Source organism: Stigmatopora nigra, chromosome 21, assembly GCF_051989575.1.
Source record: "Stigmatopora nigra isolate UIUO_SnigA chromosome 21, RoL_Snig_1.1, whole genome shotgun sequence".
NCBI lineage: Eukaryota > Metazoa > Chordata > Actinopteri > Syngnathiformes > Syngnathidae > Stigmatopora > Stigmatopora nigra.
In genome coordinates this window covers 4,160,689-4,187,547 of record NC_135528.1, presented here as the reverse complement: position 1 = coordinate 4,187,547, position 26,859 = coordinate 4,160,689, and the positions used below count along the sequence as shown (strand labels likewise).

Here is a 26,859-nt window from a genome sequence, read left to right as displayed (position 1 = left end):
TCCGCTCACAAGCGGAAAACGCAGGCAACATCATGAATTTCTCATGCGCTCGGCTGTTGAACTTTCATTTAACGACGACTGCACGTTACCGCCACTCCTCTGCCGTCTCATTCTTCGCCAACGTTGATGAACGAGTAGCAAGTTACCAGCGGTGAGGTAAAAAAAAAAATGACTCGAGTCTCTCGTAGTACTATTAACAACAAAGAAACATAGCCGCCGTTATAGTATTTTTAACCACCGTCGGTATGCAGACGCCACGACGACCTCTAACCGTCTGTTGGTGGTATGCCGTCTATGTGGCGACCTTTCACCCCATGCCACGCGCCACAGTAGACGGTCGCGGCTTTGCTGTACTGTCGTCTTTAACAGTGGCCTTTCTTTTAACACGGTCGCTTAAACATATGTTGACGTGGGCACCTTACTGTCGCTTTGCCGTTCAGTCGACACGTTTGCGGCAATACAAAATTAACATTTAGGACTGGCGGCGGGCTGTAAAATTAATGCAGAAATGTAATTAATGAATTCATTTGGTCATGGAAATGAGTCATTGTTTCTGGTAAAATTCATGTATTTACGTGTCGACTTTAAATATGTATTAAGAAGACGTTTCACTTGCTACCGCAAAGGGAAACTGACATGACAATCAGTCAAGTTAAATTTATGTAACCTAAGATACAGGTTTCAAACTCAAGGTTCGGGGGCCAGATAGGGGCCCGCAAAAAACTTGTAGCGTGACCCCGGAAGGCAAATTATATTATATAAAAAAGCAGTAAATAAGTAATACAAGTCACAGTAAGTTACATAATATAAAAATTCATTCTTAAATAATGTTAGTTCAATATTGAATGAATAATTTTCACCTGAATTCACACTTGATAGACAATAAAAGTAAAAAGAAAAAAAAAAATTGTATAGCCAAGTTTGGACCTGTAAAAAAATAAAAACAATATAAAATCACTGCAATCAAGTCAGCACTTTAATATTTTATACTAGTCGTATTAGAAACAACAATGAGTTAATTGATTAGTTGCCATTGACAGCTCCGGAAATCCAATCCGAATGGATTGGATGTCCGGCTCCGTCAATGGCGGTGAAACGCGATCACCCGATGACAACCATCCCAGTTACCCCGGTCGCACGTCTCCGCCCGTAAACGAATTAACGTTATCCGAAATATTTCATAAAAACCCTCCCGATTATTGCTTCTCGTAAATGGCCTTTCCCGGCGTTTCCCCGCAACAGCAGCCGTCTATTTACCAACCCGTGCGCCAAAAGGCAACCCAAACGAGATGCACGACAACCCCGTTCCCATTTATCGTATCCCATTGCAGTTTGAGTGCATTAAGCCGCACCACCCGTCTCCTCCCTGACAATACCAAGGCAGGCACTTCCACACTGTCGCACTCCATCACGCTCTCTAATAGTGCGGGGGCTAATCGGAGCCGCTCCGTAGACAGCGGCGAGGTCAATCTATATTCCGTCTGTGCAATTCTAGCTCCCCCGCCGGAGCCCGATGAACCCCGGGGACTCCCCGGAACCAATAAACGTCTCGTGATCTATTAGAAAAGCTTCCATACTGCAGCGATCCATATTGAGCCCAGTGTCTACTTTCTCTTTTAAATCTTTAGTTTTCGGAGGAGAAGACGCGTAATTTTCTTCTACGTTACGGCATCTGTTTGTATAAAAGCGGCAGATGGTCCAGAGGGTGTAGCAATGTTACCGTATACAAAATAACTTACACCGGTAAGAATGTTGTCAGTGGCGCATTACTTTCAAGGTTAATTCAATGACGGTTAAACTCGCAGTGGTTTATCGTTTTCACTAGTGTCAATTCTAGTACCTAAAGTTTGATTGGTTGTACTCTGTGAAAGAAAAATGAAGGCAACGATTGCCGACAATAATTCACACAGATGTCCTGGGATATTGTTAGTCGTGTGCAAATCTGCATCTCAGTGTTTATTATAATTGCGCACATTTGCTGTTTTGTCATTACAAGATGACGTTTGTATTTTTTTTCTAGACCAAAAAATAGATCCAAAAAGGGTTTAATCTTACTGCACAACATGACTGTTTTGCTCTAATTATTATAGTAATGGACAAATATACATGTTATTATAGTAAGTGCAATTTCTAAAGTGCTCTTATTATTAAAATATACAATTAAAAAACATTCAAAAAGGAGTATTTTTACTCCCCCCTTTTCAATATATATCTTTAAAAAATTGCACACAATTACCATTTTCTTTCCCATCTAAATTAGAAAATAGAAATAAATGTCCTCTTCTTTCCAACTGTCCTTCAAAAACATAACTAAGAGTGAGATCGATTTAATTCCCAAAGGATGCTTTTCCATTGCAAATGGCCTTATAATTAACAACAGAGTCTGAGCACTAATTGTATAATTACCCTAAATCCAGAAATTCTTCTAATCCCAAGCGAATCGGGCCGAGGAAGTTATTACGAAACAAGTGCGGTAAGGTCGCGAGATCCGATATCTCGCGGTGTGACTGAGCGGTAACGGGTAGCGTGACACCACTCGTGAATTATTCCCAGTTCATTCATAAATTAGCAGCACTTTGGGATGAAAGATGCCTATGAGTTTGAAGCCTTGTTAGCAAATGCAATTGACTTTCTTTCAGTTTTTTTTTTCTATAAGTCATTAGTCCATTAAATAAAGTGGACTGGGAGCTAAATCCGATCTCGGCTATTGGTTATTTCAACTAATAACAAGCAAAACAAGGCTTATTAGCAATGTTCTGGATCAGACAAAGCATTTTTTACTCTACCAGGCTGCCCCTTTGGAATACTGATGTGGTTTTGCACAGTGATTATAAGCCAGAATCCCGTTTCCCGTGTGCGGCCGTCGTGTTTGTTTCAAGAAGATACACAAATGATTAGATGTTCCTCTCTTGTCTTTTTCTGCCTCCTCCCTGTTGTTTGTGGTAATGCTTTATTGATCTATACTGAGAAAAGATATTGCTAAATCACTAAAGGCTGTGCCCTCTTCCCCGCAAGGCATTTTTTTAATTCATCAGAAAGGTTTCTCCCAACTCACGGAGAGGCAGTAATGACGAGTTGGGTTAATCTCGGGTCGGACAATAATTTCTGAGGATACTGTTTTCAGTTTTTTGTTGTTGTGATTGAGTTAGCACTCTTGTACAGTAACACCGGATCCATCCCGGAGTAAAATCGGAGCAGCCGTAGATCAATCCGCAACCAACCCGAGATTAATCTATGGCCGAAATAGAACGAATCCCAAATCGACATGAGATTATTCCATTGTTCTAATGTCTAGCGCCGACAATGGTAGTCTATGGGTTAATCCAGGGGGGGACAAACTTTTCGACGTGGGGGCCACATCGACTTTTTGACAGATAGGCCGGGTCAGCACTAGATACGATACGTATAAAAAAGTGCATCCGTTAACAGTACATATGAAACATAAACAGTATTTACATACTGGGTTAATCTCTGATTGGTCTTTAAGTAACCTTAGTTAAATTTCAAATCTGATGTCGATTAACCGACAACCAATTGAACAATATATGGAACAAAATGAAGTGAATCCACATAGGCCTGAGAATAATCTATAGTATGTAGAGTGATAAAAGTACATTTTGTTTGTCTTTGGCTTTTGATAGACAGAAGCCAAAAAGCGTGCTTATTTTATTGAAGTCAATTTAAATATACTTCAAGTTAACCACAAGTTAGTGTAAAGTGTAAATAAGAAGTACTATTCACGCTTTTTTGTATAAACCTCCTCGAATGAAGTTTTTTTGCAACTCTGTCTCTCTTTGTATCGCAAGTGCTTCTTCATTGGCCCACACTCTACTCCCATAACGCCGTTTTATTCTGCAGATAACCCTTTTCCACGAAAGTAACAATCCGCAAGACTTTTTGATAGGCGCATAATAAGTGGGCAAGGTGTCAATCGGCGTTTTGTTTTCGCTACTGACTCCCCCTTATCTGGCCTCCCCAGATGCGCAAAAGGGATGAGAAACTTGAGCGAGGAAGTAGTTTTCTTCCACTTTTGGCTGGCGTCTCTTTTCTTTTCAACTGGCTCTCCCCCAGAAGCGCCACCGATTCTCTTCGCCTCTTTGCCGTAAAGCAAAGCGATCGGGCACTTTCCGCTTGCCAGTAAACTGGTCGGAGCTAATTAACCACTAATCTCTCAACTGTCACTTTGCGAGGCGGTATTTTGGATCCGCTTCAATCTCCCACACTCTTGTCTTGGCACTCTCCCCGAGAGCTTTAGGGTTCCTCGAGAACCCACACGGCTCAAAGCCGAGACGGTCGACATCAAATACCTGGCCTTATCCGCCGCCGACAGCCAGCGGACGTCACCCACCCACAAGAAAATTGAAAGCGGGCTTGAATTGATTGACAAAGCGCAATAATTTCATTGGGAGGGAATAGTCCTTCCGGGCCGAGAGTAGTTTCAAGACAGATGGGAAACAATGGAAGAGATTCATCTTTGTTGGAGGCCACAGCGTTGTTAGGGTTTCCTTCGGTGGGACGTTATGAATGGCAACCGGGCTGCGACCATTCCTCATTTAGTCAATGATCAAACAATCGTATTTGTTAGAGCAAGATATTGACTGTTAATTGTACTTTTCAGCTTAGCAAAAGGGAAAAACAAGACAATTTATATGTTAATTTATATTGAATTAGCAAAAGAAATACAATATATATTCTATTATTTCATTTGTATATATTAAAAAAAATATCTGCCTTATTTACATTTTTTTCATATCATAACAATGAAGGAAATAGTGCAAAATTCACTCCCTTTTTAATGAATGTCGTTTGCCCCCCGACCTTGAGTTTGACATCGGTGTTCTAGCCAAAGAATCTAAGAAAGTAGATCTTGTCGATACACAATTTAAGCCTTCCCGGTTCAAGTTGGTTGGACATCTCTCGCCGTCGATGGAAAACTGCCAGTACCGGAGATCAGAAACAATCGGTGACCCCCACTGAGTGCGCTCACGGTAATACAAAGCCCGCTTGTGTCGTCTCTAATAGGATAAAAGCCCTATTAGTATGATCCCGCTATCTGTAGCCAACCCACGCATTAACACACTCCTCTTTTGGCAATCCCCACAACATTTTTTATTTGGAAAAAATAACGTACACGGTATTTTCAAACCCGCGACTGCTAAAAGGTGACCCGAAAATGTAGTCTTGTCGCCGCGTCATATCACTTTTAGAGTTTAGAGTCATTTAGAGGGAAAATGGAGCACCGGAGCGCTCGCGTCTGCATATAATTCTCCAATGAACGGCGTGGCGTTAAGTGGAGCAGGGCAGAGTGGAATGGAAAAACACTCTCCGGTTTAGGCTAACTTTAACATTACAGATTTGCATAATGAATGACTTACTGGCAAAAGGATTGAAGATGTATCGCGATGGAAAAGGAATGTCGGTATAATGGAGCGGAATAAAAAATGGTTTCGATAGGAAGATCATCACGCGGGCGGGCAGTTTTGGGGTCGCGAGTTCGGTTCCGGGTCAATGGTCACGGTGTGATGTTTGCCTGTACGCTCTGGGCTCGTGTGGGTTTCCTACGGGTATTCAAGTTTCCTCCGACATCCCAAAAACGCGCGGGTCAGGCTGGTTGAACACTCTAAATTGCACGAACGGTTGCCTGTCTTTTTCTGCCCCGTGATTGGCTAGTCACCGAGTCACGGTGTCCCACGATAACCTACGACCACTGAACCTGAAACAAGTTTGTCTACGACCACGTTGAGTTATTTCATTCCCATTTTAAAATAATTTCCAGAACGCCAACATTAATCAGCCCACGCGCAAACTCTTTCGTAACATAAACACGGATAATGAAGTGGAGAGTTAATTAGACGTGCGGCCTAGAAATGGCAGCCCAATCATCGACAGCGTGGAGCCACTCCAGGAGGTTGAATAGCTTTTTGGCTATTAGCAACCACTCCAAAATATACCCCCGCGTATGCATTCACTTGGCTCGAATGCACGACAAAAAAACAGGAGAATCGACACGTCGTGAAAATCAGTTTTTCGACCCTAAAGGTTAGAGCCGCGAACGGTCCTTATAGCAAACAGCGGAACTAGAAGAAAATAAATATAGGGTGGCAAGCGGACCATTTATTCGTAGTCCGGCCGCCCTCCCTGTGATCGACAGCCTCCGACTGACTGGCGCAACTCGCAAACGGCAGCAACTCCACTCGCATCAATCACGACGTTGGGTTTGAAAAGGTTCGGGGGTTACGACTATTTCAGCTTGGGAAATAAAGGAAAGCGCCGAGGCTAGGTTTAAAGCGGCGAATTTGATTCGGTCGGACCGTCCGGTGGTGACCGAAGCAATTTTGGCATATCGACCAATTGTTGAGCTAGTTTTCCATTTAAATCTGAAGGAAATTTCCGCACGTAATCTTTTACCGCAATAACGATATACCTGTATATGATACGTTCTTAAATATATTTTAATGTAATACTCGTGGCTTGATTGTAGATTAATCTACGAGACATAACTCAAACCCAAATCTGAGATTAATATATGGCCGAATGAAAATTGATTCCAAATCAATCGAAAACTGGTCCAGAGCTCGAAAAAACGTGTGCAGTCAGGGTCTCAATTATTTGCCACCGTTGGAGATGTCCAATCCATTAGAACTGTGACATTTTCTTACATTTGACCTGGTCACAAAACCTGACAAAAGCAGTTTGCCCGGCCAACCGTCTTCACTCAAGTGGACAGACAGCACATCAATAATTGACAGGGTTCCGTGCGTCAGTGAAGATGTAGCGTGCACCCTAGCCGCCGACCGACTTTAGAGCCAGACAGCGGGAGGAGTGGTGATTACATGAAGGAGATAGTGGTCTTTGTGAGGTCAGGAGATCGCTAAACCACAGGCTCAACGGTCGCTTCGCACGTTCCCCGTAGCCATCTTAACTCGTTCGCTTCCTTTGACTGTCTAACGACATCAAATCCGTCGAGCGATCGTCTTTCGCTTCCGTCGGCGGCGATGGACATCCGATCCAACGGAATTGAAATTGGATTAGACGTCTATTCCCATTAAGAAATGCCCATGAATTAACACAACCAGTTTGACTTGGTCAAAAATACAAATTCAATGCCACCCCTACCGGTTTAAACGGATTCGCATTTTCTAGAAAATTGAATTCACAGTCTAAATAGCGAGTGTCTCTTCGGGAGCAACTAAAGGTGAGCGGAAATTGATGGTATACACTATATTTATTCCAGTTTAGAATCTCTCGTAGTGGTATCACGTGTTCTTTTATTGTACTTATCTCAAAATGCAGTCTGCTGAAAGAACATGTTTAAGGGCCAAAACATATATATTACTTTTAAACAACATTGCGGAGTAGAAAAAAAGGCTTTTAAACACCCACGTGCTAAGTATGTTCACCAACATTCATGTATTCAGCACACTGGTGAGTAGCACTCAGCGCATTCAAACGTGGAGACAGTGGCTGCACTGTGAAGGACTTGGACTCACTCCAGAATCTCCGGAGAACATTCCATTGATAGTCTGCTAGCCGGATGGCTTAAGGCTGGTAAACAAGCTCAGTAACAAACAACTATCGTAATTTGCGGACTGTTTTTTTCCCTCCGCTTTCAACCTTATAGCCCACTGCAGCTTTTATATAGATTCTTACAGGCTGAAAAGATGTTTATCTTTTGTAGGGATCAATCTATCCCATACAGAAATGCTGTATCCGGATGTATTTGTTAGTAAAAATGTGGTGTTTTGGGGTAAATTTGCATAATTTTGCGTTACTCTTGAGCAATGCGGGGTATTTTTTTTTATTTCCTTTACCAACTAATGGCCTGCCTTTGACGGTGCTAGACGCCCAATTCATTTTGACTCAAAGGGGTGGATGACTTTGAGATTAATCGAAAACCGAGTCGAGATTAATCTAGAGCAGAGTCGAGATTCATCCAAAACCGAGTCGAGATTGATCTGTCCAAGATTAAGATACGCCCGGGTAGAGAAAATCAATTCATTTTTACTCAAAGGGGTAGACGACCCCGAGATTAATTCAGAGCCGAGTCGAGATTAACCTTAAATCGAGTCGAGATCGGTCTAAAATTGTCCGAGATTAAGATACGCCTGGGTTGAGAAAATCTCATTTAAAACATCGTTTAAAGAGTTTTAATTCCGTTTTTAAGAGTCACGTCTAGCGTCTATTTGTTCTAAGACCGATTTCGAGTTGAAAGTGTTTGTATGGCATCGGTAGGCATTGACTTAAATGGGAATAAATCGTTTTCTCGTCAAGTTTGGTCGTTGCGCCTTTAAATCAGGTGCGTCTTGCGGTTCAAAATCAACAGCCCCCGGACCACCGCCAATGACTTAAACGGAAGAAAAATCCGGACTAAAAATTATCTGTACATAACCCTAAATAAATTACCAATTTGTCTTTCAGCTATCCCTCTCTGAAAAAAAAAAATAGAAATATCCACAGGCATGAGTCAACCGAATAAATTATCTTGTTTTTCTGCAGACCAGCTGTCAAGCACAGACATTTTGCCTTGAGTACATGTTGCACTCTTTTCTTTTTTCTTAAATTCTAATTTTTTTCTGGTGAGTAACAAGACCACGGCGGAGGCTTAATGATCAGGTAACGACGGAAATCGCCTCTCGCCGTAGAGCCAAAACTTCAGTTTACGTTGCAGACTGCAGCACAACCGCTCATTACGACGAGAGAAATCGAGTAGGGGAGGGAAACTCGCCGTTGTGGGGGGGGTGGGGCTCGGTGAAAAAGTGTCAATGTCAATATTTTCACGAGTTATTTGACAACATCAAGATTTTAAGCAGCCATCGACACAAAACTGCAACACGACCACCATTGCCACATCATCGCTCCCATATCCGTAACAATAGTCCATCTCGCCAGTCCAATGTTTTCCAATCAATAGCCATTTGCGATGAGAAAAACAATAACTGGCTCGTCCAAGATGATTTATTCATCTTGTTTCTCAGTATGATTGCGCATGACTTTGCTTTGTTTATGACAATGACTCTGCAGTTTTTCCACACAAGAGATGATATTTTCTCCCGTAGAGATACCACACTCCCTTGAAAATTACGTTTATAGTGCCAGTAAAAATAATAGCTTCTTTTTTATTTCCTCCGGCTGTAAAACAATAGCATTGTTCATTTATTTTTTTATTAGTTTTTTGTTTTTAAATGCAAAATAAAACCGAAAAAGTGGTGGGGAAACAAAGATTTGGACAAATTTAGGTCAAAAATGTCTCAAAACAGTGGTTTATAATCTATTTATTGCTAAAAAAAAATGTGGTAGGGCTTTCCTTAAATTTCATTATAATCTTATCTTATCTTGAAATAAAAAGAACAGAATTTTTAAGGAATACATACTTTTCTTTCCTCCGCAAAAGCAATAGTACTTATTTTTTTAGCTTACTTAAGTTAGTTTAAACAAAAAAATGATTATCTCCTTTTAATTTTTCTACTATGTTTTATTTCTATGAAAAATGAATTCTATACAGTACATCTAGTCTTATATACATAGCTTTTTTAACGATTACATTAAAGGATTTTCCTCTCCGACGCCAAACGTCTTCTACCATCACCCACTCTTAAATATTCCAAAGGCATCTCCCATCATCCTCCCCCGTCCGGTCTGTCAAAGAGCGACGGACGGCTGGCCGATTTCTCGGCCTCGCTCCTATATCGCTTTGCTTTTAGTCTAATGGAGAGACAGCTGTGCTCTCATTTCTATATATAACTAAAAGACATCGCATGATGAGGCCCGTCGCACCCACTCAGCGGAGCAGACCGGTGTATTAATATTCACGGTATTTAAGTTATAAATGTCTAAAAAAATAAATAAATAAATATTGTCGCAAGCTTTCTCTTCTGGGCAAGCAACATCCATATTTTTTACTTTTCGGAAACTCTACGGGTAAACATTGAGAGTGTTTTTAAATGAAACTAAATCGACGTTAAATAACTTTTGGCGGAGAGCAGTCGGATAAGCCGAAACCCACTTAGCATGCGGTATTTATCGACGCTATAATCCGCGTCGCGCTTCAAAAATTTGGCAGCGAATGGACGCAAAGTGCACTTTTCAAGTGACCACGTGGACACTTTTTAGGGAAAGGCGAGGGAACTTTTTCAACGACACGGATGACAACACTCGCGGGTTCAATTCTATCGTGCGTCGGTGAGTGCCGGATTGAGGTATGAGTAACAGTGTTAAGGGATGAGCCGCTAGTGGGGTCGTATCTTTTCAGATTACACGGCTTTAGTCCTTTGGTTCTCCGTGTAATTAATGGGAGATGGAGGCAGAGAAGTCCGTAAAGACAAAGAACGGGGAATGAGTTTATGCCATTGTGTGTGTGTGTGTTTGTGGGTTAAGAGAGTGGGGATTAGGATTATGTCTTGTCTTTTTTCATAGTGTAGAAATTGCTATTATATCTAGAGAAGGTTATCTCATTGGTGGGAGTAGAGTAGCATGATGTTCTGATGTTATATTTCATTATCCATTCTTTTAACAACTATACTGTAGTCGTCAATTGGAGGGGCCTAGGATGGATTTTAGACAATTTTGTGACTGCATTGTACACAATCCGCTCCAATTTATCTAAAGCAGAATTGTCAAAGTGGCGGCCCGGGGGCCAAATCTGGCCCACCGCATCATTTCGTGCGGCCCGGGAAAGTAAATCATGAGTGCCGACTTTCTGTTTTAGGATCAGATTAAAATAAAGAGTTCATATGTATATTAAAATTCCTAATGTTCCCTCTTATAAATAAATATTTGTAATTTTTTAATTCATTTATTCTGTATTTTTATTTCAAAAATAATTTTGTAACATCTAAAAATATATATAAAAAACTAAAATAAACATTGGTTTAGATCTATAAAAAAATGAATATTCAGGAATTTTAATCCAGTTCTTTTAATCCATTTATTAAAAACAAATATAAATATTATATCTAAAATCATTCAATTCAATGCATTGACTGTAACATGATCATTCACTGTGTATTCTATCATACCTGTGACAAACATGTTATATAACATATGAAAATAGTCTAATCGATGCTTGTCCAACAAAAAAAGCCTTCAATGCAAATTCTCTCTTTCCTCACTTCCATCGTTTTTCAATTTCATTTTTCTTCAACCGGAGGAAGAAAAAAAAAAAGAGTGAATTTGCATCCCGGTGCTAAATCCTATCCCGCAGCTGTTATGCCCACGTAGGAAGCGTCCTCCAACGACGAAGTCGCTGCCTGTTCTTGTAACAGATGGACGGATTAGCCACCTCCTTCCATCGCTCTTTGCTTACCGTCTTTCATGCTCGCTACTTCATCTTCATACCAATCTTGTCACCCTTTTAGATTGTGGAATTAATGTAGCTGAGAAGACAAATCCACTTACACAACAAAAGTATTTCATATTTTGCATTGCGTTTAACTTCCATCCGGTTTATATCTCCCCTCCTTAGCTTGAAAAAAAACAAGTCTTTAAGGCAGGGGTAGGGAACTTATGGCTCGGGAGCCACACGTGGCTATTTCCAAGGGTGCATATGGCTCTCCACTAACCTGTGAGGTAAAATATGGAAACTGTGACCCTACTTCTACCACCTCTTCAATCATAATTTGTTTTTTATTACTCTTATGCGTGCATATATATCCCCGGTACTGATTTATCAGCAACATCATAACAATGTTGTCAAAATAATTCCGAGACTTTTTGTACTTTAAAAGTGGTGAAATCACCAAAAAATCACACATTTTCATGTATTCTTACCATTCAAATCTGAGAATGGCTCTCAAGAAATAACATCAGTAAATATTAATTGTTTATGGCTCTTTCCATCAAAAAGATTCCCGACCCCTGCTCTAAGGTGACCGACTGCAATGTGAGAGAAAGATGGGAGAAACCAGAAGGAAGTTAAGAAGCGGGTTAAAACTAGAAAAGGAGCAAAAAGAGGGCAAGCTTCCTTATCGGACGCCCGGCAGCTTTGATCCGTCTGCTATCACGCCGAGCTTGGTGCCGTGACAAAAATAGAGCAATCCCGCTGTGTTCTGCCGTGTGTCTTGTGGCAACAACATCGATGTGTCCTACTGTACACGTCTGTCTGCGCTCTTGTAAAAACCCGGGCCAGGAGATGGAAATGTGGGAAGAGGAAATATTTTATCGTATTAGCTGCTGTAAACAGAGCTAGACGTCTGATCCATTTTGACTGGGAAGATTAGGAGCAATGGTAAAATTGAATGGGACGTCTTTCACCATCAAGGCAGAGAAACACGGATTGGAAGTCTTGTTAGTGAATGAGTCAAGCAGCAAAAACATGTCGACATATAATAATACTAATTGGACATAGGCTTTGTTGTCATCATCAACAACAAAAGCCTAATTGTCATTATAGTCAGAAACTGCATATGACGAAATCGGTAGTGCCTGTCCATAAGGTGCACTTTTTCGGCAAAAGACCCAAATAAGTGATCATTTCGGACTCCTAATTTGGCATTCTGCCGTTATGGATACATCGCGTCACCCCCCCATTGCGGATCACTGTCTTTCACTTACCTTCAGTCAGCCAGTAAGAGGCAGATCACCGGCCAAACATCTTTTTAATATAACCTCACCCCGAAGTTATTACACAGAAGGGACTGTGTGTCGTGCAACCGCAAGTTTAGAGTCCTGATGGATGTGGGGGGGAAAAACTGTCCTTAAGACTATTTGTCCTTACTTTGTGGGACCTATAGCGTCTGCCAGAGGGCAGCAGCTGGAACAGATTGTGAGCAGGGTGGTATGGGTCCCCGATGATGTTCCTGGCTCTGCAAAAGGATATTGCGTTACTGTATGGTGTATTATCTGGCCTATAAGTTGGACTTATTTCATTTTTTTTTTCACTTTGACAGGTGAAAAAAATATACTGTGTTGTTTAGGTTAGAGTTAAAATGTTAAGTTTCTAATTAATCAAAAAATCAGATTCAAATGAATCAGATACTACTGGTACTTCTTCAGTAATACATGTTTGATATGAACTTTGTGAATGTGCATGTAAGTTAACTCATTAGCTCCCAATTTACGTGATCTTATTACAGTTAATACAAAAGAGTAGTAATACTTTATGCTACTATTGCGTCAAAACTGCAGTTTCTGACACGGATCTAGACGCAAGACACAATAGAATTGTGCCTGAAGCCAAGCACGTAACCTCATTAAAGAAAATCTTCATCCATACACAAATACTACACACACACACACCACCGGCATCACGATATGACCTGCAGTCAAACATCGTGGCGTGCACAAAAACAAAAACAGCAACCACCGACAGAAATGGGTCACGCTAACCAGCTCGGTCCTAACCGCATTTGTCATAGGGAAAACAGGAAACGGGCATTCGTTAGTTAGTTTTACGTATGCCGTAGGTTTCTAATGATTTCGCCTGAAGCACACGATGTCAGAGTGTCATTCTTGCAATGTTTGCGTACGGATTAGGTCTGCGCCGATGTATACCGATACGGCCATATATTTCGATACTTGTTATCCTAACGGTTCTTTGTGTGATTTGTTTTTTATGTATTTTCCTATTCCATCTAACCACATTTTGTAAAATATGTCGCGTATAAATAGGCGATTAAGGTCGAATAGAGCTAAATATTGGACCTTTACACTCAAAAGATGGAGAATAACATGTTCACTGCCCCCGTTTAATGGTGATAAATCGCCCAGTGACTTTTCGATGACTTTTTCGACTAGGTAAATATTGTATCAGATATTTGTTAGAGTAAAGATTGGAAACTAGAGTAGAATCAAAACGATGCTACGTTTGGTCGCCGGTCTTTTGGTCACCGGTCAAATGTACTTGGATATTAAACAGTACTTAGATATTAAACACTATTTCTTAGGTATTAAATTATCTCTCTTAGATATGAAACTCTCTCTCATGAATATAACTTTGAGAGCCGGCTTCAACAGTAAACTCTCTGTTACCATTTGACCGGCGACCAAACGTCCGAGCACCTGTCGGTTCTATATTGGAACGTTGATGATATTAATATTGTAAGCAGATGAACAGGTATTCGTTCATATGCTCAAACAACAACAAATAATGGTTAAACCTGGTTAAATTGCAAAAATCTGAGCAACCATTAAGTCAAAAACTGCAAAGTATAACTAGCCAACGATCAAGAAAACAGAGCATCAACTCCGTACGTTATTTAGGTTATTTAGAGGCACGAGACTCTTCTTGTTGGTCTGCTTCGCCCTTAAAGGTTGTAATTGTCACAGAGACGAATCATATCGAGCGCAACCCACCTTTTAGTATTCCCATTTGATGCCGAGAAATTTCAAATCAAGTATTTCCCAAGCAGCCGTCACTGTTAAAGGGCGATTGATGGATTTAGGGACTTTGCATTTGGGCACTTTTATGAAATATGAGCAGGCGGTGATGGAACACGCCCTAATATTGTATTGCCGAGGCACTGCAGGGAAATGTCTGTCTTGTTTTTTTCTTTTGAAAGCAACAAATCAATGTGTAGGCCATATTTGCTTATGGGCATCATTTTCCAATGTGCATTTTTTTTTTGCAATGCTAAAGTGTCTGTGGATGAAAAAAGAAAAGTAGGATGATTTATTGCAGGACCTACTGTAAGCTGAGCTGGTTAAATCGCAAAAGCTGAGCTTTATTTGACATGTGAATGTTGTTAAATATAATGTATCAAAAGAAGAGTGTGCCAATAGCTTACTGAGTTGTTTTGCTCTCAATTTACTGGAGTTGGATAGTATTTTATTGCCGTTGTTGCCGTCGGTGCTCCCGTAGCGTTAAATAGACGATGTGAACTTTGCCTTACCGCTGAGAGGAAATAAATGTACTACGTTTGTGAGATTGTAGGAAATACAGAGTATTGAAAATGTGTTTTTTTTTCTCTTAGGTTCGACTACCAGGAGCTTCTCCACAACTCTACTTTTTGTCTCGTGCCTCGAGGTAGACGCCTGGGTTCCTTCCGCTTCCTCGAATCCTTGCAGGTAAATAAAAGGGCAAGTAAAAAAGCCTTTTAATTATCGTTTATACCAAAAGAAGAAGATATTTTTTAAATATTTTAATTTAATTTTTTAATTTTTAAAATATATTATATTGTGTCTTTTAAAATGTTTATTTTTCAAATGGTTAGTCATATTTGCATTTTTTTGTTTGAAAAAGATTATTATTTCATTTGAAATAGGAGGAAAAAACTAAATATGTAGTTGAATATAATATCTACGAGTAATATTTAAAGAAAGAAAGGACTTAACTAAAATGATCTAAATCAGGACTCGGGGACCTTTTTGACAGAGAGAGCCATAAACAATTCATATTTTCAATTGTTATACATTGAGAGCCATACACAGAATTTACTAGAAGTAAAAATACATGAAAAGGTGTGCATTTTTAGTCATTTCACTGCCTTTAATGTAGAAAAAGTCCCAGAATTATGTTGACAAAATTATTACCCTGATGCTAATCAATGGGATACATGCATGTGTAACCCTTTAATTAAAAAATGGAAGATTAAAGCGACTCTAGACATAGTGTCCAGATTTTAGCTCACCGTTTAGGAAAGAGCCATAAGCACCCATCAAAAGAGCCACATGTGGCTCCGGAGCCATAGGTTCTCTACCCCTGATCTAAATCATGTTTTTTTTAATCTGGTAAGGGGCGAGTGGCTACTTTTTAATATGTAAATTAATGTTCAGATTAAGATTAAATAGTGAAAATGGTGCCATGTCCTAGGCAAAATAGTGTGTCAACTCTGTGCCAAAAGACATCTTTTACATGATGTCTTCATGTTACCAAACTAGGTTGAAATTATTCTCATTTCAGCGCGTTGGCCTTTTAAATTCAAACGGGCGATGACGCACAGCGACGCACAGCGACGCTAAGCGACGCGCTCGTCAACCACCGGCGTCCGTGAGGGAAAAAACGAGCGCCCGGGGAGTCAAGGCGCGTGCGTGCGGCGTTTTTTTTCCTCTCTGCCACCCAAGTGGATGTTCTCGCACCAGAACAGGAAAGAGTAGTGGCTGTTTTTAGAACCGCTCGGTTGCCGAGCTCCCCCCGGCTCTTTTTTTTGCGTGTGCCTTGTGTGTGCTGAACGCGTGAATAAAAAGGAGGCCGAATAGTCAATTCCGCACTTGGCGGCGTTCACTCATTCCTCCTCGTTTTCGCCTCTCCGTTCACGCCACTTTTCAAGAAGGCCTTTTCTGTTCATTTATTTTCCACCCTCTCGATTTACGAGCCCACGGAGAACTGCGGATTACTCATGCGGTTCCATATTTAACGACCTTTCCAAAATACACGGGAACAATCCAACCGGCGCGTGAGTCCACGTCTATAAACGGCCACACGACGCCCGCCGGTTTAGCCGGGGCGCCTTCTCCGGGTGGGGAGGACTCGGGGCCGGGCCCCCCCACGGCCCGGATCGGATTGCCTCTGGATTAGCCCCGCAAGCTCGCAACCCGAGGCCGTCGATGACGCGCACTCGCAGAAGGACGTGCACGAGTATTCCCATTTGTTTGACTGTCCTTCAGCGGGTCTATTCTGGGATGAAATGTGGGAGAGCCCTTGGGGGGGAGGCCAGACAGTGTTTTATCGCCACTACTTAGCCCGCTCTCGCATCTCGTCTCAGTCTCTGAACCGATTTATCTCCGACAGGGTGTCGGGGGGAGGGTGCCGGAGTCTATCCAAGTCGACTCCGGCCAGGCCCGAGACGGGGGATCCCCCCGAATCGGCGACTAGCCGATCGCCGTGCAATTTAGAGCGTACGATCCACTTATCTAACGTGAAGTTGGGATGTGGGAGAAAACCGGAGTACCCGGGGGAAACCCACGCAAACTAGACGCGGGTGGAGCGACCCGGATTTGAACTCACGACCCCAGATCTGCAAGGCCGACGTGCCTCTGAACAAAAAATGAATTGCGGTAGTCATTGAGGTGATCACACTTTTGTGTAGTATTTAATATTTCCTAAAATGTACTATGGAAATACTAAATGTGGTTAAAAACAAAAGATGCATTGTTTAGTCGTTCGGTTAGTCAATCGCAGCCATTTTCTTTATTGCCCATTTATCTCAATGTAATGGTGGGATAAATCCGATCCCATGACAAGTTTGTGATGTTCCCTCCTTTTCTCATCATTGAGTTTTTACAGTCGATACATTTTTATTGATTTTCCTAATTGTCCATTTTTAGATACAATCAACAAATATAAAGGTATGTAACTACAGTGCAGCGAAAGGAAAAAAAAATAGCAGAGTTGGTTCATCCGTCAGAATTATTGACAGGCGAGAGAGTACCCGGAAAAAAAGTGACTTCAGAGGGCCGCGGTCCAGAAATGAAACGGCAATAGATTGAAAATGATGGACAAACACGCACCCCCGGCGACACGAAAAAGTTGTCAGTGAGTCAGACGGATGAGGCGACATCAAAAGTCATCTCCATCTCCAATGTAGCCCAAGTTGCTTCTTATTCCGCACCAGCTCTCGCCCGAGTGTCGCTCATTAGTCCACCGTAAGAGTCGGCGCCGCCACGCACGACGTCCACGTTGCCAACCACTTTCACGTGCGTTAAAAGGTCCCTCGAGAAAACCCGTGGGCTGTCGTAAAGTTGTTACTCACTGCTGGGGTGGGCCACGTGAGCTAAGTGACTAATGTTTGTTTCAGCATATTTAAAAATTCTAACAGGGTTGCCTAAATTCAGTTTATAGTTTTTTTAATGTCAAATGCCAAATGTCATGTCTGTTGGAACTATACCATTGATTATCAAAGTGAATAATATTTGGGTTAATTGCAAGCTTAATTGTTAGCTCTATTTTTGAGCATTTCTTTTTTATTTATAAAAATCTATAGGAAGAAAACTTCATTAAATCGTGGATAATAATTTCCACATTTAGGCCTTCTATTCATAACAATACAAGTATATTTAATGTATATGTATGTATGTAATGAAACAAATGGAAAAATATTCACTAGCAGTTCCCCCAAAAAAGTATGGATTGAAATTGAAGCGTTAAAAAATTCAAGAGAAATAAATGAAAGAATTTCCTCAAATCGTAACCACAACATGTGTCAAATTAAATGTGTTTATACATAGTAATTCTGCATAACCTTAACAAAAAGAAATGGTATTTCCGGTACTCGGCTGGAACATAATGCCGTCCAAAATGTTTGTCGGTGCAAGTTTATTGTCGATCCTCTGACTTTTATATCTTGTATTTAGGCGGCGTGCGTACCCGTGTTGCTAAGCAACGGTTGGGAGCTGCCCTTCTCTGACGTCATACAGTGGAACCAGGCCGTCGTGGAAGGCGACGAGAGGCTACTGTTACAGGTGAAACTGAAACAATCAATCAATGTTTTTAGTACAAAAATCATTTTGTAAATTCTAAATATATATATATATATATAAAAAAAGCTAAAATAAACATTGTTTTAGATCTCTAAAAAACTGAATATTCAGGACTTTTAATCCAGTTCTTTTAATCCATTTATAGAAAAAAAATCTACGTATTGTATCTATAACGGTCTTGCCCACGTGCAATCAAGTCGACGTTAAAGCGGCCCGCTTTAACTGGTTCACTGCCAACCCTCCCTTAATAAATGGGATATCCATCAACAGTTTGCAAAGAGTTCAATTAAATTTGTTTTGGGGTTTTCAGGTGCCATCCACGGTGCGAGCCATCGGAAATGAGCGGGTTTTGGCTCTCAGACAGCAAACGCAGATGTTGTGGGACGCCTACTTTTCGTCCGTGGACAAAATCGTCCTCACCACTCTGGAGGTAAAGTTTGTTTTGACTTTATTGCGCCGATTCAGTTTAAGAATCAACCTAGGCAAAGAGAAGGCGGCCCCGCCGCCAAAAATACGACGTTTCCGTGGCGATCCTTCACCCCGTTTACGGGGCACGTAGGACCGACATCGCTTTTCTTGGAGACGTTTCCGTTTGAATTAGACGACTCTCTCTTTTGATTATAGGCCCGCATTCCTTTCCTTCTTCTCTACTTTTTGGCGTCTTTGTTCCGCCCTCTTTTTTTAGGCGAGAGGCCGATTTTCAAAGCACGTACCTGACACGCCCGCGGCCTCAGAGACCACCTTGAGGCGTAGACGTAGTCATGCCCGTCCGTACACGCCCGGTTGGCGTTTTAAGGCCCAAAAAAGGAAAGGAGAAAGTCCTTTTATCAGGAGATGAAAGTGACATCATTGAGAGAATAATAGGAATAGTTGTAGTGTTACGAGAGTAAAGTCGCGATACTACGTCGCCTTAATTAACGTTACGAGAAAAAATGTCACATTAATCGTAATTTTAAAAATAATGTAACGTTGTGAGAAAAATGATGAGGAAAAAGTTATTAGGAAATTAAAGTAGAGATAAATAATAAGAATAGCGGGAAGTTTTACGTTGTATTGATAATATTATATTGATAATAATTCCATGTACTAGATTTGCAAAAGGGATTTATAATTTGTGAAACCGATTTTAACGCAGGCTACAAATTACAGTACACGCATAACGAAAAGGCTATTTTTCTTGTCGTACCGCAACTTTTTCTCCCCTCAAACTATAACAACATAGAACCGGGGTCGGGAACCTTTTTGAGAGAGAGAGCCATAAACAATTCATATTTCCAATTGTTATTCATTGAGAGCCATACTCTGAATTTACTACAAGTAAAAATACAGGAAAAAATGTGAATTTTTAGTCATTTCAATGCCTTTAAAGTAGAAAAAGTCTCAGAATAATGTTGACAAAATTGTTACCCTGATGCTAATCAATGGGATGCATGCAAAAAGGTTTAATAAAAAACTGGAAGATGAAAGCAACTCTAGACATCGTGTCCAGATTTTAGCTCACAGTTTAGCAGAGAGCCATAAGCACCCATCAAAAGAGCCACACGCGGCTCCCGAGCCATAGGTATCCCTACCCCCGACATAGAACTTTATTCTGGTGATTTTACCATTTTATTCTTGTAATATTACGAATTTTTTTTTTCCCTTTCTTTTTCACTGTGAATTCTGCCTCACGTTGCGCATCCGTGTTTATAAAAGCAAAGTCTGCCTGCCCCCAGTGTGTTTACTGCTGGGGATTTATGCTCGAGATAATAAAGGGAAGGTTCTGGAGGTTGGTGATAAGCTGCTTATATACATAGCGCAAAGCAGTGGGGGAACCTTTCCCCACGGGAAACAGCTGCGCGCGGGTGCAGCTCGAGGTGGACGCCGTACGGAACCTCCCATCGGTGGAAATGAGAAGTGCACCAATGGGATCCAAATAACCTTTCAAACTGTTGTTTTTTATCTCCCCTTTGCCAGATCATTAAAGATCGTGTATTTTCTCACATATCGAGGAATAAATACACGTGGAACTCCCTACCCGGGGGTCTACTGGCCCTGCCGGAATATTCCACTCACCTGGCGCATTTTCCTTTCTACTACCTGGGCTTAGGTAAGGAAAATTGCACACAGTATGTACGGTAAGGGGTAAAAATCTATATGCTTGTGCGTTTTAGGGATCAGTCCAAGTCTGGAGTTTACGGCGGTCATCCACGCGGTCTCGCCGTTGGTCTCGCAGTCGCAGCCCATCATGAAATTGCTTCAGGTGGTTTCCAAGTCCAAGTATTGTTCGCAGGTAAGAAGACTTTAAGGTGATTTGAAGTTAGGGATGTGTAGGTAGGAACTTTTTTTGTAAAATGGTAAAGCCATAAAAGGATTGAATTGAGCTATATAAGTTTAATTCATTCACAACTCTTAGTATTACTCACCATGAAAGGAATTTACTTTTTCCATGATAGTTAGTTACAATATAATATATAACATACTAATTCCCCTAAAATGTCATTAAAACATTAAAATGATAAGGAAACATCTTACCAAGCCATTATGAGCCGTGGCAAACTTTTTTTCATAGAATATTTTTCTAGGGACGTCTGAAAGTATTTAAATGTCAAGCAATATATAAACAATTTTGACCAACGGATTAGACGGTGTTTCGGCAGTAGAGGTCAAATCTTTTAAGACTCGAAGTACTGAATGGATTAGATCTCTTATCTTTTTTCTGAATGGTTTGCTATCCCTCCTCCAGATCATCATCCTGTGGAACAGCGAGAAAGCGCCACCCAGTCGCAGCAAATGGCCCCCCATGCCAGTCCCCCTCACCATAACGGACGGCAAGCGAAAGGTAGGTGCGAGTTCTCTGTCCACAGCCATCGTTCCGTAGCGTTTTATTTACGGCAGCCTCGGCGAAAGCTCGCTCGTCGTAACGAGATCATCGCCGAGCCCGCGGATTTAACGCGGCCGTGCTTTTGCAGACCACCAGTCGCTTTCTGCCTCACGTCGCCATAGAGACCGACGCGGTGCTCAGTCTGGACGAGGACGCGGCTCTGCTGACCAGCGAGGTCTGCGAATGGCGTCACACGTGAGATGTGTTTGAAATATTGAATCGTAACGTGGTCGCAGGTGAACTTTGCCTTCCTGGTGTGGCGAAGCTTTCCGGATCGGATCGTGGGTTACCCGCCCCGCAGCCACTTTTGGGATCCTTTAAAGCAAGCTTGGGGCTACACATCCAAATGGACCAATGAATATTCCATGGTCCTGACCGGCGCCGCCTTCTACCACAGGTATCAGGCTTTTAGGAGCGATTCTTTTACAACAACGGCAGCGACCGATATACCGACTTACCGGCAAAAAGTAGACCTTACAAGAGTAACTGAATGTTTCCCCCTCCATCTCATCCACAGGTATTACCACCACCTGTTCTCGCACTACCTGCCGCAGTCTTTGAGGACGCTGGTGGATCGTTCGTCCAACTGCGAGGACATCCTCATGAACTTCCTGGTTTCCGCCGTCACCCACCTGCCGCCAATCAAAGTCGCGCAAAGGAAGCAGTATAAGGAGTCGCCCGGACCACAGGTACCCGAAAACAACGGACGGCTTGTGACCATAAAGTATTCATTTATTTTTAATAGCGTTTAGTCCAAATGACTTTGTCTAATGAGTAAAAAATAATAATAAATGATAATATAAGGCCCATTTTGATCTTTTTTGGCAGAAGACCACCAACAAGAACGTCCCCTGGGCCAACCCGGAGCATTTCAACCAGCGCCAGGAATGCGTCAACACTTTTGCCGGCTGGTTTGGCTACATGCCCCTGGTCCACTCTCAATTTCGCCTGGACCCCGTCCTATTCAGAGATCAGGTGTCGGTCCTCCGAAAGAAGTACAAAGATCTCGAGAGGGCGTGAGCGAGTGGGTGAAAAGTACGAGGTGAACCGGAAAACAAATAAAACAATCTTCGACCGTACGCACTCGAGTTCATTGAAGGAGACGGATGGCAGTTTGAGAAAAGTATTTAATGTCAACGACAGGGCGGCGAGGAAGACCATCTCACAGCTCACAGTACAAAAAAAACCTGAGACGTACAGAACGTAGCTGCCGCGTTTTGCGCTTCCCGGAAGATGGCGCCGGACTCACCGTGGCGAGAAGAAGACGTTTTTTAACTTAATTCCTGGGGAGGGGTGGATCGAAAAATAAAAATCACCGGGCTCTGGATACGCACACGCAGTAAATGTCCAAATCGATAGAATTCATTTCGACGCAAAGAGTTCTGCCGCCCTCCCGTGGGACGATCGGGAACGGTCAGCCGGCAGGTGGATACGGACGGATCATTTCCTCAAGGTCAACATGGCGTTGACGTTCCACAGCAAATCCCTCATCTGATCCATGAGAACCTTCATCTCTCGGTTCTTCTGACGGACTTTCTGCAAACGCAGGGGCCGTAATTATAGTTTCTAATAATAATAATAATAACATACGTCTGTTTATAATTCAGATCACCTCCAGGACTTCTTTCCTCTCCCGGTGGACCGAAGGACCGCACGGCTCCACCCTAACGTTGACCGGCTCTTCTCCGACGTAGGGCACGAGCTGCGGACACGTTTTAAGTGAGGCGGGCGGAAAACACCGGCAAACTGGCACGTTCGAGCGGGTCGCGGGCGACCTCGGCGGGGCCCTCCCGCAGGTCGGCCGTCATCTCCACGCAGCGTTCGTAGAGGAGGCGGAGCTTCCTGAAGAGTAAAGCCAACTGCCTCAGGTGTTCCTGGAGTTTCCCAAAACGATCCTGGTACATGGCCTGACTCTGAGTCACGCCATTGGGAAGCTGAAACAAACAAAAAAAAAAACAATGGATGTCATTCACAGTCGGTCCAATAAACCTTTATCGCCGTGGTAACCGTGGAGTCGCATCAATTTTTCTCACCTGAGTGCCTCGAGTGAGCTGGAAGATCTCCATGGTCCTCGTGACGATATCCTGCACCGTTTCCTGGCCGATCCGACACAAGAAAACCGGGGAGATCTCTCTGAGGGCACCCTGGGGTGGCATTGGCTGCTGACCCGCACCCACGGTGCCGCCGGGGGCCATGTGAGGGGGTTGTTGCTGCTGAGGAGGCATCCCCGCCACGCCCCCTTTCTGCGGTAATGATGCTGCCATAGCCACACCGAGCTGGGATCACGATAGCTAAAGTTAACTCTCTGGTTTTAATACGGAACTAATGTGAAGCCCATCGTTACATACGACGGTCTCGTAACGAATGTCGGTGCACTACAAAGAAAGATGCGACAGAGCAGCGTCGTACGAGATGATTAAAAACGACCCAAGTGCGTTTTTTTGACGGCTGCGCGCCTCCGATGCTAACGTGCCGACATTAGCCAAACAAAGAAGCGTGTTTACAAACCGGTCGTGATGTGTAACTCGCGTCGCGGGCGGTTCGCGCGTACGTACCGTACTCCGAGGCCCCGTTACTTCGCCGCGGAGGGTCAATTTGATAGTGGATCGGCCACCTAGTGCCGTTTCGTACGAATAAATAACTCCAAACAAGAGACGTTCGGTGCGCGTTCGCGGACGGCGACCATTCAAACTCTTCTTCTGCGGCGTTCGGATTGTAGAATACGAGTGGAGAGTGAACACCACTGCTGTCTAGGGGCAAACATTTAGAACGACATCAAAAATCACGTCGACGTTCGACTCGCGTTACCTCCCCAAACGTCACGTGATCTCGACCGGATCGCATTTAAACGCGTTGGCGTCCATGTACAGATTATCGAAGTTTAGAGCTCTCAAAAGCTCGGCTTTCGATCTGCACTGGCAAAGTTGTCTTTGGCAACTCAGTTGCTTCCTTGCGCCCAAGTCCAAGTCTGTTCGACTGCATCGGCCGCTTTTGTTGTGATCCGTGCAAAAGCACCTGCCAAGGTAAGAAAAGTGTGCGTGTTCCTACTGCGCCTTCTCACAAACACAAGTGTTCGATGCGTTGTAACATGCGGTGGTTTTTCAATTGCATTTGCCGTCAAGTGTCTGTTTTTGCCGTCGGTCCCGTCGTGATTGTCAGAAGTGCCTATGGGTGTCATTCACCCAATGTTTTGGTGCGCCCCCTCTGTCGGATATCATCACCCCGATGACACCCAGCCACTCAAACGAGTCAAGTATGGATGAAATGTTGATCTTAACCTCGTCGTGAAATTTGTCAATTCTCAATTTGCAACGGGGAGTGACACTATGTTCCCAGAGAGCTGTCAAAAATTATGCTCTTTTCCAAATTCGCTTTTACCGGGAGAGGGTCAGCCAGCTCTCCCGGTCAAGTTTATAGAAATAAATTTGTCGCCCGCATAAGCTTAAAATCGAGAAAAAAATGATTCGTTGTTGTATGTCAGAAGGGACTCGGTGTCAATTTGATGTCGTTCAACCACAATCTATTTGGTTTTTATTCATCTAGGCATCACCTGTCTGCTGCAGAGGGTCATAAAGAGTTGCACCCAGATGCCGAGTTGGAAAGTTAAGTATAGTGTGTCACTAAAAAATGGAAATTGACATTTTTAGATTCCAATAAGGAAGATTCAAATTTTCCCAAGAGGTGACAAAGAATCGAGCATCTTTCCAAATTCTGAATCGACAGTGTTCGGTTTTACCGGGAGAGGGCCGGCCGGCTCACCCGGTCGCGGGGCGAAAACGGCCGAGTTGAACCAAATTTGTCGCTCTCTTCAGGGTTGAATGTTTTTTTGTATACGAGTAGGGATCTGGTGCCAATTTGTGTTCATTCCACCACACTTTTTGGTGTTCCTTCATCTAGGCGTGCGCGACGCGTTTGCTGCAGATGACCGTGAGGAGTTGCACCCGGATCCCGCTTTAGCAAGTTGAGTATAATTGTTTAATCGTGGGTTTTAAGTGTCATTAAAAAAAAAAAAGGAAATTGACTTCTCTTCCAATAAGGAAGATTTAAATTTCGCCAAGAGAGTTGACGAACCATTGGTGTATTCCAAATTCTGAATCGATAGTGTTCGGTTTTACCGGGAGAGGGCCAGCCAGCTCACCCGGTCGCGGGCCAACAACGGCCTAGTTTAACCAAATTTCTTGCTCTCTTCAGGGTAGAATTTTTTTTTTTTTTTTTTTTTTTTTTTGTGTGTGTGTTAAAAGGGACTTGGTGCTAATTTGAGGTGATCTAACCGCAATCTTTTTGGTGTTTCTTTATCTAGGTGTATGTTAGGTGCTGCAGATGACCATGAGGAGTTGCACCCAGATGCTACTTGAGCAAGTTAAGTATAATAGTTTGTCAATGTTGACACGGGTTTTAAGTGTCATTAAAAAAAAAAGGAAATTGACTTCTCTTCCAACAAGGAAGATTTAAATTTCCCCAAGAGAGTTGACAAAGAATTGAGCTTCCTTCCAAATTCTTAATTCATAGTGTTTGCGTTTACCGGGTGAGGGCCAGCCAGCTCACCCGGTCGTGGGCCAACAATGGTCCAGTTGAACCAAATTTGTCACTCTCTACGGGGTTTAAAAATACATTTGATGTGTTATCCCTGTGAGTAGGCACCTGATCCCAATTTGAGGTCATTCAACCACAATCTTTTGTGTTCTAGGTGCGATCTGTTTGCTGCAGATGACCATAAGGAATTGCACTCTGATGCGGCTTTAGCAAGTTAAGTATAAAGTATTAATGCTCATGGATTGTAAGAGTTAAAAAAAAGGAAGCAGGCCTCATGATTCTGATGAGAAAGTCAAAATTTCCAAAGAGCTAACAAAAATTAAGCTCTATTTCCATATTTTGAATTGATAGTGTTCGGTTTTACCGGGAGAGGGCCAGCCAGCTCACCCGGTCGCGGGCCAACAACGGCCTAGTTTAACCAAATTTCTCGCTCTCTTCAGGGTAGAATTTTTGTGTGTGTGTTAGAAGGGACTTGGTGCTAATTTGAGGTGATCTAACAATGTTTTTGGTATGTTTATGTAGGTCCGCATGATTTATTAGCTGCCGATGACCGTGAGGAGTTGCACCCAGATACCAATTTGGAAAGCTAAGTATAATGGTTTAATCATGGGTTTTAAGTGTGTCATTAAAAAAAGGAAATTGACTTCTCTTCCAATAAGGAAGAATTAAATTTTGCCAAGAGAGTTGACGAACCATTGAGGTATTTTCCAAATTCTGAATTGATAGTGTTTGGTTTTACCGGGAGAGGGCCAGCCAGCTCCCCCAGTCGTGGGCCAAAAACGGCCAAGTTGAACCAAATTTGTCACTCTCTTCAGGGTTGCATGTATTTTTGTATGTGAGCAGGGACCTGGTGCCACTTTCAGGTGATTTAACCCCAATCTTTTTGGTATGTTTCGTCATCTAGGTCTGCGTGTGATTTATTACCTGCCGATGACCATGAGGATTTGCTCCCAGATGCCAATTTAGCAAGTTAAGTATAATAGTTTGTCAGTGTTTACATGGGTATTAAGCATCATTAAAAATGGAAATAGACGTTTTCCAGATACAAATTTTCCCAAGAGTTGACAAACAATTGAGCATCTTTCCAAATTCTTAATTGATAGTGTTTGCAT

At 42.5% G+C, this 26,859-nt stretch overlaps 2 protein-coding genes across 3 annotated transcripts in view; one reads left to right on the top strand and one right to left on the bottom strand.

The window, feature by feature from the left end:
* The window catches only part of ext1c (exostoses (multiple) 1c), a 39,507-nt gene extending 16,287 nt beyond the window's left edge, over window positions 1-23,220 (top strand). The window contains exons 4-13 of one of the 2 annotated variants that reach the window (XM_077743374.1): window positions 14,907-15,000; window positions 18,226-18,333; window positions 18,662-18,781; window positions 20,308-20,440; window positions 20,505-20,623; window positions 21,077-21,172; window positions 21,303-21,389; window positions 21,451-21,611; window positions 21,732-21,903; window positions 22,046-23,220. In XM_077743374.1, the coding sequence (XP_077599500.1) occupies window positions 14,907-15,000; window positions 18,226-18,333; window positions 18,662-18,781; window positions 20,308-20,440; window positions 20,505-20,623; window positions 21,077-21,172; window positions 21,303-21,389; window positions 21,451-21,611; window positions 21,732-21,903; window positions 22,046-22,234 (1,279 nt within the window). In that variant the 3' untranslated portion in view covers window positions 22,235-23,220. Of the gene's footprint in view, window positions 1-14,906; window positions 15,001-18,225; window positions 18,334-18,661; window positions 18,782-20,307; window positions 20,441-20,504; window positions 20,624-21,076; window positions 21,173-21,302; window positions 21,390-21,450; window positions 21,612-21,731; window positions 21,904-22,042 lie in introns of both variants that reach the window. The other variant, XM_077743373.1, reaches the window with a different exon arrangement.
* LOC144214741 (mediator of RNA polymerase II transcription subunit 30) lies at window positions 22,324-24,007 on the bottom strand. Its single transcript, XM_077743376.1, has 5 exons — window positions 23,770-24,007; window positions 23,248-23,490; window positions 22,990-23,148; window positions 22,827-22,916; window positions 22,324-22,750 (listed from the first exon to the last, which is right to left on the bottom strand). The coding sequence occupies exons 2-5, from the start codon at window positions 23,476-23,478 to the stop codon at window positions 22,655-22,657; spliced, it is 576 nt and encodes a 191-aa protein (XP_077599502.1). The 5' UTR covers window positions 23,479-23,490; window positions 23,770-24,007; the 3' UTR covers window positions 22,324-22,654.
* Between the last annotated feature and the right edge of the window lie 2,852 nt (window positions 24,008-26,859).